This window comes from Camelus ferus, chromosome 13 (assembly GCF_009834535.1).
Source record: "Camelus ferus isolate YT-003-E chromosome 13, BCGSAC_Cfer_1.0, whole genome shotgun sequence".
Taxonomy (NCBI): Eukaryota; Metazoa; Chordata; class Mammalia; order Artiodactyla; family Camelidae; genus Camelus; species Camelus ferus.
The window spans coordinates 37398510-37418123 of NC_045708.1; the positions used below are offsets into that span (position 1 = coordinate 37398510).

The window sequence follows — 19614 nt, forward strand, 5'->3', positions numbered from 1 at the left end:
CCGGATAGGCTGCTTTGGCGAGAGAGGCGGGGCCGGATGTGTCACGTGGGTCCCACTCCCGCCGCCGCGGCCGCCTTCGTCTTTCTCTGTCTCGACTGAGGCAGCCATCTTGCTCTTGCCGCGTGCTGGTGTTGGAGGACCCTCCCTGCTTCAGGTGAGACCCCCGGCGGTCCCGCCACTCCACGGCCATAGGCCGCTGCGCACGGTCTCCCCCCGCCCTCTTCTTCCGACACCCGCCGACCGCTCGGGCTGCCACTTCCGCCGTGGCGCACCGAGTGGGGGCGGAGGCTTGGCCTGTCGGTTACCGGCGGCGCAGCTGGGGGTCGGCACCTGAGGGAAGGTCCCCAGCACCAGCGCTTTCTGTGGGGGCGAGCTGGCCCGCGCTGTTGCCGCCCAGATTCAGTCCCAGGAGGCAGGTGGTCCCCCACCTATGTCCTGTTACTCTTCATTATTCACAACAATAATGCTGTGAGCTTTGAGCTTTATACACCCTCTCTGCTGTCATCTCATTTGATCCTTCCACTCTACAGATAGGGAAACTGAGGTTAGTCCCGCCCCCAAGCGCTGGAGACCGTATTCCCTTGCAGCGCTCTGCACCTTCTAATGACAGTACGTGTTTACAAGTCGGCCACCCTCTCTGAGACGTTGTCTTGCCCATCTGTATAGCTCCATCCCACGGCCTGATGCATAGTAGGCTGTCAGGAACTTGATTGACCGACAGGCAGTGTTACACACCTAGTGAATGGCGGTTTCAACTTCCGTTCCCACGTTCTTTCACTAGCCCGTATCTGTCCCTTGGGGAGTGGTAACAATAGTTACCAGTTTTGGAGTATCTGCTGTGAGCCATACCCTGTGCTTGGTAACTTAATCCTTAACTCTTAAATCAACTCTGTCAAGTACGTAGTGTTACTTTTTCTAATACGGAAGGAATACAAGTTCAGGGAAGTAAAATGCCTTTCTGAAGCCCGAAGAGTTAGAACCTTGATCCTTCTGATTCCAAAGTCTGTGCCTCTCTTAGAGTAACCCCACATAATAAAAAGTCAGGATTAAAGATGGAAATTATTTTATCTCTGTGTAAACATGATATATTTGAAAGCGCCTACCATAATACTTGGATCTTAGGCACTCAATAAATATTGATTATAACCTCATTATTTACACTGTCTTGAATCCTTGAGGAAAGGGCTAAAAGATCCTAGGATCTCCAAGGAAGAACTCTAATCACATGGCCTTAGGAAGTTACTTCTCCCTTTTGGGCCCTTATTTCCTAATCTATTAAATTCGAAGGGAGGTGAGTTGTTCTATTTATTTATGATTTATACCCTGCTGCTTGCAAGTATTTGTGATGGCCTCACATACAAGACAGGAATAATGGGTACAATACAGTAAAGGTTGATTGAGGAACAGGGAGTTAAAGCAGGTGATCTTTGAGGTCTAGTCCAGATTCTGAGCTTGACATCTCTTCTCTCATAGACTGAGTCAGTCCACTTTCCTACTTGAATTCCACACACTCCAACCTGCTAGTAGACAAAGGACTATCCTTCTTCCTCTCCTACCAATGTTGAGCTTCCAGCCTCCCTAAAATTCTTTTTTTCTGAGATACTTCTTGGGAACAAGTTTTCTGTTGTCCTCATTACCTGGGATGGAATCTGTTCTTTCTTGTCTACGCATTGATATAGAGTTAATATTGTTCTTGCTTTGTTTCAAATAAGTCAGGACTCTTTATCTTGTTTTCCATCTCTTCTCTTTCATTTCTTCTCTTGAGAATTGTACTTTGAAATGCAGAGGAGTCCCAAAATTTTCACCGTGTGTCTGGTTCTAATATTTTCACTTATCCCCTTTCTTTGTAAAAAAAAAAAAAAAATTCCTTAAGCTCTTTGTTAGTTCACAACACCTTCGTTGGCTCCATTACATTGAGAAAAGTGAATATTGATCCTTTTCCATGGATATTGAGTATAGAGATTGGGATTTACATCAGCAGATTTAAGTCTATGGCAGAACTGAGATTGGCACACACCTAAGCCTCCTGGTTTTGTACTCTTACCACACTTCCTCCTATAAAAGTGTTTTAGCTGCTTGAGCATTGTGATACAGTGCTCAGTAAAGATTGAGGAACCAGAAATTCTAAATGTTATTTGGGAACTAGACTTTGGCCTTAAAGCAGAGAGATATACAGGTTAGTGTGTAAGTACAGTGTCAGAATACACAATGGTTAGTACTTATATAATCTTTGATTCTCTTTCATCTCGGAAATGAAGAACACTTGTTTTTCATCTGAATGATGATGATAAAGAGTTTACAGAATTGGCCAAACAGTTTTGATAACAGCCTATCCTTTATTCCCTCTCCAGTGATCTGTTGATCATTTGTCGATCTGTTGATCTACAGAACAAGTAAAACAAGACTTTTAACATTGGCTTTTGTTTGTTTATATAGTGTGGAATTTTATGACCCATTGTAAACTTAAGAACTTTTTTTTCCTTGGTAGGAATATCACTGACCAGACTAGGATTCATAACTTTCTAATGGTCTTAAGAGTTTTCAGAATCAAGATTTGTCTTTAAAATTTATTTTTAAGAGTCTCCTCCCCTCCTTCCCAAATTTAGTATTAATGTAGCAGAGGTGGGTTTTTGTCAAATTGTGCAGGGAGGTGTTAAACTTGTATGCAAGAATATCTTGACAAGTACGACATACTGTATCAATGCAAGGTACTGAATGAAGTTTATGGAAAGTGCTGCAAAAGCTCTGAATGTCTGAAAATCTGGTTCTCGTTTCCTATTATTAACATACCAGCTGACCTTGAACAGAGGACGTGATTCTTCTTTGTCCAGCTTTTTCTCCTTTCTTTTTCTTTTCTTTCTTTCTTTATTTTTTTAAATTTGTCTTCTATTTATCGTTGATAAGAAATACAGAATGTGATTTGGGAGAAAAAGGTATACTTAAAGGTTGTGCTAATTTGGTAATAACTCTCTGCGGTAAAAATCTTTGGGGGAAAAACACCAGCTTGCCTACAGAAGTTTTATAATTGGTTAGGTTTTATTGAATGTCAAAGTACTGAATCATGCTTTTAAGGAGAGATCTTCAAATAGGTAACTTTGAATCCCTTTCTATTTTCTGTTTGTGTATTCAGCTTCCTCTTGGTATTGTTTAATTTTGGTTCTTTTAATATCTGGTTTATGAAGCTAGAACAAGTTATTAATATTTTTTAAAAATATAGACAATATGATCATGGTCGTGATGTATAATACAGGTTCAATGAGCCAGAAGGTACTGTTGTATAAACAGTTATTTTGGTTTTTTTTTCAGTTATTTTGTTTTGATAAATAAAACAGTGACTTTAACAAATTTATTTTTCCCCCCTAGATTTACCAACAGCATGAATCAAGAAAAGTTAGCCAAACTTCAGGCTCAGGTCCGGATAGGGGGCAAGGTGAGTGTGGCATAAGAAAAATTGATAGAGGAGAATGTATTATTACCAGATAGCATTACTATTTTGGATTTGTGGTTGTTGAAAATCTAAAATCTTTTTTAAATAATCAAGATCAAACCACATTCCAATTTGAAAATAACTTGTCTAGATCAAAAATAGGTAACTAGAAGACTTCTCTCTCTGATGGTGCAATTGAAATAGCCACCTTGAAGCCTCTTAACATCTAGTAGTTATATGACATGAACAAGTTAACCAGCCTTGTTACGCTTAGATTTTCCCATTGCAAAATGGAAATGGTCCTACATAAAATGCTTCTAAAGGTAAGAGTAATTTGTATAAAACACCTAACAAGTGTTTGGAACAGACTAGACACTTAATAAATGACAGTTGCTATCATGTTAGGCTCACCTGCAGGGCATCCCAGATAGTGAGGTTGCCTTATCTTGACGGGATACCCCTACTCCTGTGTACAACTGGAGGTGTTCAAGCTGATGGTCCATTTGTTCATTGCTAGATTTTCCTCCCACATTCCTACCTGTTTTTCTGTGTTGGTGAATATGAACGTAAGCATTCTTATTTTGTGTACTTTGAAGCCTAAGAAAGAGCTAGTTCTGAAAATTGGAAAGCTTTGATTCCCTTCAGCTTCTGCCGAAGGTTCAAGGAGAATAGTCTACCCTTACCTCTGCCCAATACAATCTTTGTAAGAGGAAAGCGAGAACAGTACTTACCTCAGACCTGGGGAGGGGCTAGGGAGGACACTGTAGCAGCCCCACTGTTTCATTTACCACAGCTCCTGGAGATGGGGACAGGAGAGAGGAAAGAGAAGAAATAACTAGTACTTTATCCTTCTGTCCTAGTGATATAGTTGTATGACTCTGGAGTCATATTAACACATTCATGTAACCAAAGTACTAGTCACATTGTAGCATCAAGTGTAATGTAATGTACCAGTGCAAAAGCTAGGGTATTTCAACACCATCGAATATACCTGGAAGAGCTTGATACAGCACTTCACTGTTACACATCGTAAACCAGATGGTTGGCGTATTCATTTATTTAACTAGTTTTACTATGGGCCAAGTGCATATTAGGTAAATAAGTCAAGGTTTCCCACTCTTGACACAGTTCAGCTTGGAAGAGAGAAATGCCCACAATTACACTACAGAATAGTAAACAGTGAAATGAAGTACAAGGTGCTCCTGCTTAGGAGAGACACGGAAGTCATCACTGAGCTGAGATTTGAATAACAAACAAGAACAAGGGTGAGGATAAGTGGGTTGGGTGAAGGGGGAATTATCATTTGCACACATGCAGAGACACATAGGATGCTCAGATAACATGGTGCTTAGTGGAAAGACTTACTTTAATTTGGTACAGCTAGAGTTTAGAGTCATTTTAGTTAACAGTCATTTTAGAAAGGTAGCTGCTGGCATTGTGGAAAATGAAAGAGAAGTTTGGCATAGAGGAAAACAATAAGCTACTGTAGTATGTGAGACACAAATTTAGGGGTTGGATTTGACACAACTTAATGACTATTAGAATATAGAGGGTGAAGGAGAGAGAGAGGAGTCTGGGATGACCCCCAAATTTCTGGTCTTAGAGTCTGGGAAATGGTGGTACCACCAGCTACAAAACTTGGGAAATATAGAAAGAACAGTTTATTTTGAGGTACCTGAGGATCATTTGAGTTGAAGTATTCAGTAAGCAATTGAGCTATCCCTGAGTCAGGAACACTTCACAAATAAGTGACCGTGTATGTAAGTAGTCACTCTTAGTCCATCCTTCAGCAACTGAATTTCATCACAACCTCTGCTGCTACTACAGAGCTCTCTTCCACTCCCACCAGAGCTGCTGAAGACTGAGGTTCCTGCCTACCCTCTATAAGGCTGATTCCCTGAGTAATACTGCCAGAGCTACCCAGAGATTGAAACCTTTCCTTTCCCCTTACTCCTCCAGGTCTCAGAATGATTTAGCCCTCAAGACATAGGCTGCTTTTGGTAGTGTTTCAGCTCTGCTCTAGTTTAGATTTTTGTAACTTGGCCCAGGAATTTAATCCAGTATTTTAAACAGTTTTTAAATGGAAAAATGTGTTTCAGAGTTTAAAATATCCATTTAGAAATGAGCTTTTCATGTCTCAGTAAATAGTCCAGTTTTCAACCTATTTTCTCAGGTCAAAATTGTAAACATCTAGATTCCTTTTTTCCTCATATTTCACATCCAATCCATCAGCAAGTCCTGTTGGTTCTTCTGACAGTCTGAGCTCTCACCATCTCCACTGCCACAACCTCATCTCTCATCAGGACTGCTACAGTAGCTTCCTGATTGACCGCATTATAGTTCATTTTCCACAGCAACCTCAGTCATCTTTTAACATCATAAATCAGATCAAGTCATTCTCATGCTTAACACCGTCCAATGGCTTCCTATTGCAATTGGAATGAAGCCCAGCTCCTGCCCGTGGCATTTTAGGTTATGTGATCTGGACCTTGCTGATCTTTCTGATTTCATTTTCCTCCTCCTTTCGCATTGTTTACTCTGCTCTAGCCATCCTGCCTGTTTTCTCTAGAAACCACAGATTCACTCTTGTTTCTGTTTGGGTCACTCTTACCCTAGATCTTCCCATGGGTCTCAGCTCATATGGGTCACTTCTCCAGAGGCGCCTTCCCTGAACATTCTAATAAAGTGTTGCTTTGCCCCTACCTGATATTCTTACCACTCTGGTTTTGTTTTGTTTTGTTTTTCCTTAATACCCTTATCCTATTTGAAATGATCTAATTTGTTTGTAATTTATTGATTTTTCCTTCCCACTGTCCTGTATACTCCTTGAAGTAAGAACTTGGTATTTTTCATTCCTGGGTTCTAGGACTCTAGAACACTCACATAATAGGCATTTGATTCTTAATTATGTCCTAGTGTTCAAAGTTACAGAGTATCTGTAGACTTTGTCAGAAGGTAGCAGGTACTGTTAAAAAAGCGTGCCTTATAATGTTTGAAAGTACACTAAGTTGTCTTGAAGTTGTAAAATATTTTTTATTATAAAAAATTTTTGAAACATAATTTTTTAAAAGATCAAGGCTGAATATTGGAAAGAATAAGGAAAATTGGCTAGAAACTGACCTTAAAAATCTGAGTTAGGCTGATGATCACAACTAGTCTTATTAATCATTACTATTAAGTCAGCAGTTTCTTATGTGGGTTTTAGTTAGAATATTGTGGAGAGGAAGACATGATTGCAGTTGCTAGATGCATGGCATGCTGACGCTTCTGTTTGGATACCTTTCAGGGTACAGCTCGCAGAAAGAAGAAGGTGGTACATAGAACAGCTACAGCTGATGACAAAAAACTACAGAGTTCTCTAAAAAAGCTGGCTGTGAATAATATAGCTGGTATTGAAGAGGTATGATCACTTTGTAAATTGTTAAGTTATGTGGGCAAATAGCACATTCACAAATAATTATCTGCACTTTCAAATGTAAAATATCAGCTTAGAAGAATCTGGTATTGTCTTTGTGTAGGACTGTAGCTATTGAATTTGCTTATTGTATGAAATTGGATGATTGTCAAAAAAATGATTTTAGTATACAATTAAGGAATTCATTATACTTTTCATACTCAAAATATTTGCATATATGATAAAGTTATAGAACTGCTCTTGAATTTTAATGTAAAATAAGTTTTTATCTAATAATACAGAAATAAACCCCAAGATTTCTTAAAATAAAGTGAACTTTTTTCCCATAAGAGCACTTTTCTACTCTACAAAGTCTCAAATTATTACTTCAGCCAAGAAGCTCTAGCAATGGCTTTACATAAATTGGATATCTTATTAGACCTCTTTCAAAAATAATTCATTAAATTTTAAAATTATTTTATTGTATTTTGATAATACTTTTCTCAAATCTGAAGCCAAAGATTGATGTTATTTCAAAAGATACTCAAGAAAAATTATAATAACATCAACTATTTGTGATCTGTTACCATCTAGATCCACTTCTTGATGATTCTGATAGTAACCAATGTTTAAATTTTCACTGCCATCAGTTAGATTTCATTATATCGTTACTATATGTGGTACCACCTCACAGTTTTTAGTAGATTATTAATGCACAAGTGCTGTACAACATAGATCAGAAGCAGTGTGGAGGTGTGGATCACTAATAAAGAAATAGCAGAGTACCAAAGAAAAGACAATGAAATGGCAAAGTGCCACATGTTCCTCCCACCATGCATATATGAATGAATAAACACATCATTTCAATCTGCTTTGCATTTTCAAAATCAGTGTACTGATAAAATAGTAGGAAATGTAAGCTACATGTATCTTTTTTCCTTTCAGCTTAATGTAGCTGTATTTTTACTCTGATAAAGATTAGAACTTTTGCAAGTCTTGAAATTAAACATTTTAAATGCCTTTTTCCCCTAAACTACTGAAAGCTTTTATATATTTTCATTGACCTAAAATAATTTTCAGAAAGTTCGCATCTGGGGTATATTTGAGAAAAAAACAAATCTAAGCCTCTCTTTAAAAATTACACCTTGTTAAAGAAAAATAAGTTGCAATAATGGACATAAACTCTTATATTATTAAACCTAACCTATGTTTAAGTGTTCAGGCAGTCTTATATCTTTGCCTGCCTTTCTAATGTCTGACTCGGTTCACTCCCCACCCCGCCTCAACATTATTGCCATTTTGAACCAGATAATTCTTTGTGGTAGAAACTGTCCTGTGCGTTGTAGGATGTTTGACAGCATCACTGGATTCTACCCACTAGGTCCCCAGTTATGACAACCAAAAATGTCTCCAGACATTGTTGTATGTCCTCTGGGTTGAAATCACCCTTTGTTGAAAACACTTCTTTAGAGAGAGGAAAAGATATTTACACCTCCTTGAAGTATAGATTTAACTGTGTAATATCTACAAGGGCATGTTTTTCTAAATGTTTGTTTTTGTTCAGATTTGGAAAACTCTATGGTTCATATAATTCATAAACTCTATGGTAGGGTAGCTTTTAATGGTAGGGTATAAAACATTTACAAATGTTTATAATGAAATAGGGAACCACTCAGTTAGCAGTCTTTGATCTCTTCAGAATATAATCAAACTTGTTATAATGCTGTGCTGAGATGATATTTTTATAGTTGAAATTGTCATAAGTATTTAATGGTAGTGAACATCTACTATGTGTCAAGCATTTTGCTAGGCATAAGATATTATTCATAGTCTCTGTTCTTTGGAGCTTACAGTCTAGTAGGGAAACTAATTAGACAGCTAGACAGATAAACAAATATGTATCATTACATTTCAGCTTCACAATATCCCTTTGAGTTGGTTGTTGTTGGTTATCAGTAAGAAAGCTGAGACTTAGAGAGTTAGGTACCTGCCCGAGATCACCACATAGTGAGAGCTGGATTCCAGATTTGAATTAAGGTGTGTTAAAACCAGAGTTCATTTTATTCATTAATTTATCCTGCTTTCATCTTTTTCAGTCATACTTACTTATACCCACTCTTGACCTTTTTCTCTCCTTCTGCCCCCTCCTTCCTCTCCAGTCCCTCAAACTCCCACCAAAGAAAGGAACAATTCCTGCCTTATATCCTGCATTATTGAGCACCTACCAATGATTACACCATTATGGATAAAAAAAATCCCATCAGTATTTCCAAGCACATTGCTGGTTCAGGTTTTAATGCAGAAGCCTTCCTGGTAGCACACATACACATTTGTGCAAAGAAGGGTTAGATGCCTTTCCTATATGCCTCCATTATGCTGCGTATTTAATTTTTATTATTGTCTTTATTAAACTATATTGTTAATTCCTTTTTGTTGTTATTGCCAGTGCATTTCTGTTTGAGGAGTCATAACTCCAAAACATCACACAGAAAATTAGTAGTCCATAATAGACATGTACACACTCTTGTTGCATCCCTACCCGCTTGTCTGTGTGTGTGTATATGTATCTGTGTTTGTTATCTACCAACCCTCATAGGCTAGTTGTACAGAAGAAATATGCATAAAGAGAATTAACAATGTAAAGTAATAGCTGTAAAATTTCTGAATATTTTACTCTTTTTCTTTTTTCCCTTTTTCTAAAATTGGTTTTTTGAGAACCAAGATATTTGTACTTTATATAACACTTTGCAGGGCTAAAATTTGTTTAGGGATATCTACTATACTATGTATAATCTGGCTTGCCTCAAACATGTTTTTTGTTACTGTAATTAAAGCAGAATTTTTTTCAATTAATTTTTTTTTAAAGAAAATGATGAGACACACTTGGTTTAAGAACCACTTCTTGGAGGAAAAAAACTACTGCATTAAATGTATACATGAAAGTGTGCAGTTTCAGAAACATTGATATGAAAACACATATCTTAAAATAGAAGAAACACATTCATTACAATTTTGTTATTTTTAATTTGGAATGTTTTAAACATTTTTCAAAGTTCTTAATCTGTGGAACATACTGTTTTTTTGTTTTTTGGCAGTGTGAGGAAAGCAGATAGAAACTTTCGAGAAGAGAAGATACCATTACAACATTGTTGTAAAACAAAAATAATATTACCATGTTTTCTGTACTTTGACCTTCAAAATATCAAACCAGTAGAAAGTATTCGGTTTAGTGGGCTGGAGCAGGGAGATCAATGGTGGGTTTCAAAAACTCATTGAATGCATTTTTGTCAAGTAAAATTCAAATCTTGCTTTCTAGGTTGTCAATATTGGTGATTTTTTTCCCCCTCCTAAAGTTTAATTTACATCCTCTTCAGAAACTTTAAAAACTAAAGGACTGTTTGGATTAAAACAGGCTTCTCTCATCTTTCCTGTATTCATTAGTTTGTTGATTTGGTGTAATAAATTTAATCATACATAGATTTCTTTTACATGTTACCAAAAATGTAGAAGTCCAAAGCTATCAAAAAGCAAGGGGCCAAGGACTGTCAGAGACTGTTTCATACAAAAAAAAAAAAAAAATCCAAGTAAATAACCAAGTTTTAGGAATGAATTTGTAAGTGAACTTTGACAGTGTAATCCAGAACTAAATTTCTGAAAATGTCTTACGTTCTGTGACATTTAAAGATATTTGGATGTGCTTCTTATTTGGTAATCTCATTGAATATGGTGACCATGTTGTCACCTTTCTTCTCCTGATAACATAAATCTATCAGTAATAGGATTTGTTTTATTTCTCAGAGACAATTGATGTATCAGATTTATTTGCTAAGAAATGGCACTAGAAATCTGAATCTCTGATTCAGTTGGTCTAGTTGCTTTGTTGAGTTTTAGTATTATATTCAGAGGACAGCTTCTGTCTTGACTAAGGTATAATTCTGTCCATGTGAAACCTTCCCTGTCTTTTCAGGGGTCGTTAATCAATGCTTTCTCTGTATTTCCACTGCTCTTAGCTTAAATTGTTCTGCTATAATACATTTATTATTACAACCTCATATTGTGGGATATGATTACGTTTTAACCAAGTAGTCTGTCTGCAGCAGATTATAAGAATCTTGACAGCAGAACTATGTTAATTCATCATTTATAGTCTGCAGCATGCTGACTCCCATGATGAATGTTTGGAACCTGTTACATTTAGGAGATATTGATTATTCTAGGTGTAATTGTTCTGCAAAGAAGTCAGCTATAGGGAGCTGTAGCTCAGGAGAAAGCTAGGGGCTGGGAATTTAAATTTTGTAATTGTACATATAAGTTTTACTGTTTATATTTTCCTCTTCTTGGTTCTTATTTTTCCTGAACCACTTGTGTAGAGGGAGAACCTAAAGTTATTGGTTGACCTTTACCATGATACCTTCTTCCTTCAGCTAAGCTAGAGCCTCAGATGCCAATGGGTGGACAACTCCTGAGTACAAAAGAGTAAAAGGGAAGCACTATGTCCCATTCACCTTATTATTACACAGCAGTCTTACTTTCTTTTAATTTCATGCTTTTTTGGCTTTTTTTTTTTTTGCTATTTTTTAATTGTAGTAAAATAAACATAAAACTTACCATTTTACACATTTTTAATTATACAGTTCAGTGGTATTAATTACACTCACAGTGTTGTGCAACCACTACCATTATTTCCAAAATTTTTCATCATCCCAAATAGAAACTCTATACCCATTAAGCAATAATTCCCCATCTCCCTCTCCCCCAGCCCTTGATACTCTCTAACCTACTTTCTGTCTCTCTGGATTTGCCTGTTGTAAATATTTCATATAAGTGGAATCATGTAATAGTTGTCTTTTCATGTCTGGCTTACTTTACTTAGCATGGTGTTTTCAAGGTTCATCCATGTTTACTTAGCATGTATCAGAACGGCATTCCTTTTATAGCTAAATAATATTTCATTGTAAAGGTAATTGCGCGTTTTATCCATTTGTCTATTGATAAACATCTTTTGTTTTAAAAATAGCTTTCCCTCCAACATAAAAATACATTGCCATCATAGAAAGTTAGGAGTATACCGAAAACATGAAAAGGGTATTAACATTCAATTCCACTATCCAGAAATAACTACTATTAGTCTTGTATTTCTTTCCCATCTTTATATGTGTATATATTTATGTATCTGAGACTACAGCTAGATGTACAATTTTTAGAATCCTTCTTTTTCCAAGTAGCATTTTTTTATAAAAATTGTTTCATATCATTAAAAAAACCTCTTCTTAATCATCAATCCAAATATAGTATGAATATACTATAATTTAACATTTTATGTATTATACATTATAATGCTTTGATACTAAAAGAGTCACATGTTGGACTTTTATATACATAAATATTTATCTTCATCTCTGATTTCCTTCAGATAGATTCTTGGAAATGGAGTTACTGGCTGGAAGATCATGAACATTTTTAGAACTCTTCATCCATATTGCCAAATTGCTTTTCAGAGAGGGTATGCCATTTTACAGTATCTACAGCATAGCTGTAGAGAATCCATCTCATCAGACCCTTGCCACCATAGCACAAGAGAAAATAATTCCAGCATATCAGATAGTCTAATGACAGCTGTTAGCTTTCACTCACATCAACAATAGTAAGTTATGCTTCATACTAGCCTTTAGAAATAAGCAGGTGCTGAGCTTAGAAGGATTGAATGTGAAAGATACTGACTGTGCAAAGGCCACAAGCCTCAAAATGTGACATCCCTTAGCCTCACAAAACCCAGACACTTATGTGCTTTATTCTTAACATGTCTATTATTTAGTCCCATTAAAATATAGGCAGAAGGCAATAAAAGATTAATTTCTGATGAACATTTTAAGTGCCACTACATACAGGAAGGAGTGGCAATTAAACTTGATTTTAAGACAACTGTCAATTATGAACTTCAGCTGACTGGCTTAGTGGGGACTTAGATACAAAAAAAATCACATAGCAGAAGAATTTAAACCTCCTCTCTGAAACTGAGAGGACAGTTACCAACAAGAGCTATGGAGTCAAGTGTAACATCGTGAGCTTCATGTAGCCATGAAAACTTATTATGTAGGAACAAAGCAAGCATCAGATTTACCAGATAGAAAGCTGCTGTGGTTAATGATATGCACCCTATTCAAAGGCCAGCAAGGGCAGAGGTTGTTAAGGTGTTGATAGTAGCATAATCCGGCCACCCAGCAGTTGCCAGGAATGACGTAAAGTGGCCCTGAATTCTACAGGGCAGTCGGGCTGATTCTGCAAGGTAAGAATGATAGGAAAAGTCAGGCCAAAGAGATAGCCCAGAAGGTTCTGGACATCTTCCTTAGGGGCACAGCTAGTGTTTTTTCTAAACCTTAAGGTGATCCCTCTAGCATTTGGGAAATTGAGGTCAGACAGCATCCATGATTTTAGAATAAACTATACAGGAGGTGTCTTATTATTCAGCAAATTAGAGTGACTATTATGTGCTGATACTTGGGGGAATACTATGTCTAGTAAGGCAATGGTCTCTGATCTCAAGGAGTTCACCTTATGGTAAGGTCAAAGATTGGAAACAATTATACTGCAAGATAATTCTGTTTAATTGTAGTATCCATGAAGTGCAGAAGGTGCATAAACCACCTTAAGTTTTAAAACAGAGAAGCATCTGACCCAAGTCTTTGATAAATGGGAACTTGCAATGTGGAGAAGCAGAAAAAAGTTCTTTTAAACAGTGAAAACAGCATATGTAAATGCACTATGCATGGGAGAGAGGACAGAGTATTTTCTGGTAACTACAAGACATGCCAGTATTGTTAGAGTAAAAAATAAGAACAGGGGCATCTGCAGGAGGACTGCCTTGTCCTCTGTAGCTCAAGAAGCATCCTTTACCTTCAGCTACCTGTTAAGTGGAAAAAACATTTTGATAAGGGGATATTTGATCAATTGAAAAAGGAACCTGAGTGCTGGTGTAGTAGCTAGTTTAATAGTCTTTATTTGTCTGTTCCTTGTCTCTATACTGTATATAGATTGTATATGACTTAGGTAGACCAAACAGCAGTATAATTACTGGAAGAAATGAAGTCTTCATATGAAATGCATAGTTTTCTATGTGAATTTAATGAATTCCTTATCCCTTCTTTTGCCTCTAAAAGGGTTGGGAAGTGTCTGACTGATCTTGATCAGCCCAACAATTAATCCTTTGATAGTTTCTAATAGCCTGTGTCTAGGAGCTTTATATAACCATGTCATTTGCTCAGTAGAGGGGAAGGAATGTTAGATAGAAATAAAATATTCTGGACTTTTTAACTTCTAGTATTTCATTCTCTCTATTCGAAAATTAACTAAACCCTCCACCCATTTCTAGACCTTTCTATTCTTGAAGCTACATCTTTTATACAACCCTATTTGAAACAACCATTAATAAATTTATTTCTATTTCACAGTCTGAGATACAATTCATATTGCTTTTCATACTAAACTCAAATAACATATTTCAGACTACAAAGACTTACATCAGGATGTGATATATGACTTAACATTTAGTCTTTGGAAAAGAAGCTTGAACAGAAGGAAAATTCATAAACTTGTTTATTCTTTTTGGCCCTGTGTTAGCCTCTTATTCATTTTGTTGCCAGTAAGATATATATTGTTCATAGTATCTGCTGTTTTTCTTTTGCTTCCTCCATTTAGCCTATGTTTTGAGGTAAATAATTCCCTGACAGCTTTTATGGGGCCACAGAATTGAATTTCTATAAGCAAATAAGTGTTGTAAGAATTAGAATGAGGGGGGTGGGTACAGCTCAGTGGTGGAGCACATGCTTACCGTGCACAAGGTCCTGGTTCCCCAGTCCCTCCATTAGGGGAAAAAAAAAACTGAAAAAAAGAATGAGAATGACATCGTAGGAAGGAATCTAAATGAAGTTGGGAAACCCAGGTTCAAGTTCTAGATTCACGTGTAACCAGCTATTTTCCTTGGGTATGTTGCTCAAGTAAGAGCTCTTATCTTTAGTATTTATTTCTTTAACGAGATTTGAACTAGAAGACCTCTAAGTTCAACAAATATATGGCCTGCCTTTTTTGGAACAGTATTGATTTCAAATCTCTTGTGACTTTAATGTTTGTAAATAAAAAATATATCAAATTCCAATATCTGAGACTCTCTTCACACCTGGAAGTTTTGTAGAAGTCCTTTATTAAATTAGGTGATTTGGTCTTGATTTAGAAAATATAGTCCCACCATATCTTTATTCTTTTCCCATACAAAATTATGTGATTCTATGATAGATCTGGAGCAACATCCCATTGCATATCCACTATGTCACCCCCACCTCTCAAGCCATTCCTCTCCTGGATTTTCAGCCATTTTACCATTAAACATTTCTACCTAAACAATAATTATCTTCAGAACTACATAGTTTATCTTTTTCTGAAATTATATAAATTATTTTAACTTATGATGATTTTTGTTCAGAACAGCTGGATTATTGAATGCTTACTTTGTGTAGTATACCTAATAGAACCTTAAGTACAATACTGAGAGAGGGAAGGGTATAGAATTGAAGTAGTGGTATTTGTCAGAGAAAATTTGGAAAATTATTTGTGGGGTTTAGTTACAATTTTCTAGGGGATTTGCCTTTATTTTCTCTGTGTTCCAGGTCTTGCCTGAAATTTAGAAGCCCCTTTCTTCCCCTTCCTTTCTGGTGCTGTCTATCAGTGGTGGTGATCACCTCTGAGGAAGAAAAGCCCACTTCCACTGACCATGAAGAACACTCAGCATCTCTACTTGATTGTGACAAGGGCAGTTTTTGGATGGATCATGAAATGCTTCTAAAGTAGCCAAGAGTTAACCCTCCTAACCTTTTTATATAATAAGCATGTTACCACCAAGGTAACTTACCCAGTGGAATCAACTATATAGTGGAATCACATTATTTACATATTTAACTTACATGCAAATTCAACTCTACTAAAACACAGAAAGAATGAGAGAGAAAAATAACATCTTAAATAGTGCTCGCATGTTCAAACTTCCTTTTCAGTGAGTCCCAGGCAGTGGATGAAATTAAATCTGAAATTGTCAATTCATATTGGTAAAAGCTAGAGAAAGAATATGAGGATGCTTTTAAAGGTTTCCTAGTAATTGATAAATGTCCAGGTGGCCAAACAAGTGGGTGGGAGAACTTCTTTGTTGTTTACAAGGGTTATTAAAGATTGTTGAGAAGTTATAATGTAAGAATTAGAGTAAGTGACAAAATCCTTAACATGATGAGAATAAATTAAAATTTTTGTAAATTTACTAAGTATTCAAAGGAGTGAAACAGCTGCTTGATTAAATTTCTGAGTGTTCTTTATGGGTTTTCAGTGGTTATTTTTACCATACATTATTACCCCTTTAACCTGTCCCACAAGTAAGGTGCTAACCCCACCAAATGATACCTACCGATTTAGTTTGATAGTGTAAACTGAAAAAGATAATGGGTAATTTCACTAAGAAGCCAATTCTTGGCTGATAATTCCTTTTTTTTTTTAATGTGGGCATGAACTTCTTTCTCATAGTAGAAGTCTTTGAATTTAAAATCTAGATTCTATAATAAAATGACTATTTCTTGACCATTCTAGTAATTTGTGCCATCTATACCATTTTACTTTGTCGCTGGAATTTTTTCCACCCAAATCCACTGCTTAGATAATTACTACATTGGGGTTGCAAGTTTAAAAAAATAATTGGATAAAATGTTTTTTAAACAGATATTGTTTTAGTTGTACTAAACATGTGAAATAAATTTTTCTTCCATGATCATACAGGTGAACATGATTAAAGATGATGGGACAGTTATTCATTTCAACAATCCCAAAGTCCAAGCTTCCCTTTCTGCTAACACCTTTGCAATTACTGGCCATGCAGAAGCCAAACCAATCACAGAAATGCTTCCTGGAATATTAAGTCAGCTTGGTGCTGACAGCTTAACAAGTCTTAGGAAGTTAGCTGAACAGTTCCCTCGGCAAGGTAGGTATTTCAGTTTATTGCCTCTTTCCCTCCCCACCTTAATTAAAGAACCTAATGATTTAAATGGTGTTTTATTTTATACTGGAAGTATTTGCCTATACGTAAATTTTACTTTTTATCATGTTACTTGTATGCTTCATAAAATTGTGAGTTTGTTTCTTTAATAATTACGCAGTGTAGAATACTGAAATATTTAGGATATATTTTGGTAGTAATATAGAGAATTGGGAGGTAATTACCTAAAAGGAAAGTGCCAGGATCTGCAGCCACATTTTATAAACTTAATTTGGTATTCACTTCTCACTAATGGCAATAAGAAGGTAGTGTTATTCACAGAACTCTGTTTTTGTTTAATACTGTTGATTGTACAGTAGATGCAGCAACATTAAGTTCTGAGTGTCCAGGGCAGTCCTGGTTTTAAATATGTCTTGTCATCTCTAAAACTCAGAGCCTATTATTTTCAGTGCTGCTCATACTGCATAATTAAATACCTTTACACCAGAAGAGATGGAAAAAATCTTGAATATTGAGAATATAGAATTTAGAGAATAAATTAGCTATAATTTTTTTAACTTAAGCTCATCTGAATTTTTCCATTTTGATGTAAATTTTACCATCACTGCCCATTGAAATTGCTAGACATGTTTAGTGTATATCTAATGAAGTTAAAGTTTTATTAATTTTAGTATTAAATAAACATATGGCATTAGACTAGACAATATTTAGCTTTTTCTTGAGCAACTATGTAAGATTTGTTTCTACAACTATGTATAAGACAGGAAAAAAAGATAAACGTAAGTTTTGGTAAAGGTCTTCATTCTCAATGACTGATTTTAACATAAACTTTTTGTAGTGTTGGATAGCAAAGCACCAAAACCAGAAGACATTGATGAGGAGGATGATGATGTTCCAGGTAAGTGACATTTCTTTAGTTTTAAGATTTTTAGCATACTGTTTTCTCTAATTTATTGCATGATGATTTTTCAGTTTTTTGTTGATGGTGAGCTTGTAAATTTAAGTTGATTCACAATGATGTGGATATGATCTAATGAAAGAATAAAAGCCTTCCCATTTAGAACTTAGAATCAGAAATTGTCTCACAAAGCTCTGCTGTCTGCATTTATTAAATTGGAATCACTGTGACTATAAATTTGCAGTTACTGTTATAACATTTCTGTGAGAATTATGATTGACATAGGAAAATGCTATTCACCTTAGTAGATTACATAGGCAAAAAAGGACTAATATTTCCTTAGGGTTTCTGTTTTAAATAGATAAATGAAGTTTTGTTTCGGTTTTTAGTTTTTTGTTTGTTTTCTTTTTTGTTGGGAGGAGGTAATTAGGTTTATTTATTTATTTTTAGAGGAGGTTGTCGGGATTGAACCCAGGACCTCATGCATTGCTAAGCATGCACTCTATCACTTGAGTTATACCCTCCCCCAGATAAATGAAGTATTATTAGTGAAATGCCACGAGCTTATTTCCCTCTTGTCCTGTGTATTTTCAGGCTAATTCTAGTAGCAACAATTTTGTTTTTATTGGGGTTAGAAGTTAGGAATTGCATTTACCTCTTATTTTCTTTCATTTATTTACTTTTAATCTTTAATTCATTTACTTTTTTTTTTTTCCAGATCTTGTAGAAAATTTTGATGAGGCATCAAAGAATGAAGCTAACTAAAATCTTTTCTGATTTTTGGAAGCTGGCATGGACTAGATTTAACAAATCAGCTATGTGGTTCCAAAGTTTTACAGACATGGAGAACATCAACTGTTACTAGTTCAGTAATATAAATATTTTGTATATTAATAATGCTGTTTGTTCAGCATTTTTCGGTCATTTGATTTTGCATTTTGCACTTCCTCCCAGGATCTATTCTTTTGGTCAAAATACGAAGTATTGGTGGTTTGAGGGTGTTTTGGTTTTTGATTCTTGTTTTTTTTGTTTTGTTTTTTGTTTGGGTATTTTTGGTGTGTGTATGTGTATGTATGCGTGTGGGTATGTGTGTATTCAGTGGAGAGCAAATTGGAAAACAGTTCTATTTATCCTCCTCCTTACCCCAGTAGAAATAAAACAAATCTTTACATTTGTTACTTTTTATTTTTTTCTAATGATGCATAGAGTATCAATGATGCAAGTGAGTATCTTGGATTTCAAATCTGAGGAGATTTTACCCTTGGAGGTTTGGTTTTAATTTGCTTGTTTAACATATTTTTCATATATTTTCCTGGGTTCAACATGTCTTGAGATATTTTGCCACCACCTTCATGCTGGCATAATGGGTAGCGTATCTTTGGTGCAGTTGCCTTAGATTCACATACCTAGCCAGACCCAGAAGAATTTCTTCTATTAGCTTTCTTCCTAAATGCTGTTTTCTCTCTCCTTTTAATCTCCAAATGGCCTGATCAGATCCTTGGTAATGCTCTTCCTCATCTTCCATCTAGCCTGAGAAGGATGTTCTCCATATAGAGTTAAGTGAGTGCCTAATCCCTCTTTTTGTAAGACTGTTCCTGCATCTTGAGGAACAACAAGTTCCATCTTCAACTTTTATTCCTTTGATTTTACAGTTCGGTAGATTTCAACTGGAATAGCTAGCATGTGCTTGCTAAATAATTTTATGTCAGCCTTATCCTGTATCCTAGCTGTTATTAATAGCAAGTACAAAAATGCCTCTTTTGCAGCAAGGTTGAAATTGGGAATGTTCTTTTCATTCAGAAAAAAATAGGCCATAGATAGACTCATTCCCCAGCACAAATGGGCATTCTAGGAAATGGTACTGGTGC

At 35.9% G+C, this 19614-nt stretch overlaps 1 protein-coding gene across 2 annotated transcripts; it reads left to right on the forward strand.

Annotated features, from left to right (window-relative positions):
- The first annotated feature begins 37 nt into the window (after window positions 1-37).
- BTF3L4 (basic transcription factor 3 like 4) lies at window positions 38-18921 on the forward strand. Of its 2 annotated transcripts, XM_006180253.3 has the most exons (6): window positions 38-154; window positions 3364-3430; window positions 6714-6827; window positions 16632-16833; window positions 17687-17746; window positions 18465-18921. In XM_006180253.3, exons 2-6 carry the CDS (start codon window positions 3377-3379, stop codon window positions 18509-18511), a joined length of 477 nt encoding a protein of 158 aa, XP_006180315.1. In that variant the 5' UTR covers window positions 38-154; window positions 3364-3376; the 3' UTR covers window positions 18512-18921. The 2 variants fall into 2 exon arrangements, with proteins under 2 accessions (XP_006180315.1, XP_032350174.1); XM_032494283.1 differs by lacking the exons at window positions 38-154; window positions 3364-3430 and adding an exon at window positions 15482-15714.
- The last annotated feature ends 693 nt before the right edge of the window (window positions 18922-19614 follow it).

What these genes read in the sequence shown, in the direction of transcription:
- BTF3L4 (XM_006180253.3), top strand. Translation starts at nt 3,377, where the DNA reads ATGAATCAAGAAAAGTTAGCCAAACTTCAGGCTCAGGTCCGGATAGGG. An exon ending in TGAACAGTTCCCTCGGCAAG is followed by an intron (nt 16,834 to 17,686) that starts GTAGGTATTTCA and finishes AACTTTTTGTAG; the next exon opens with TGTTGGATAGCAAAGCACCA. An exon ending in GGAGGATGATGATGTTCCAG is followed by an intron (nt 17,747 to 18,464) that starts GTAAGTGACATT and finishes TTTTTTTTCCAG; the next exon opens with ATCTTGTAGAAAATTTTGAT.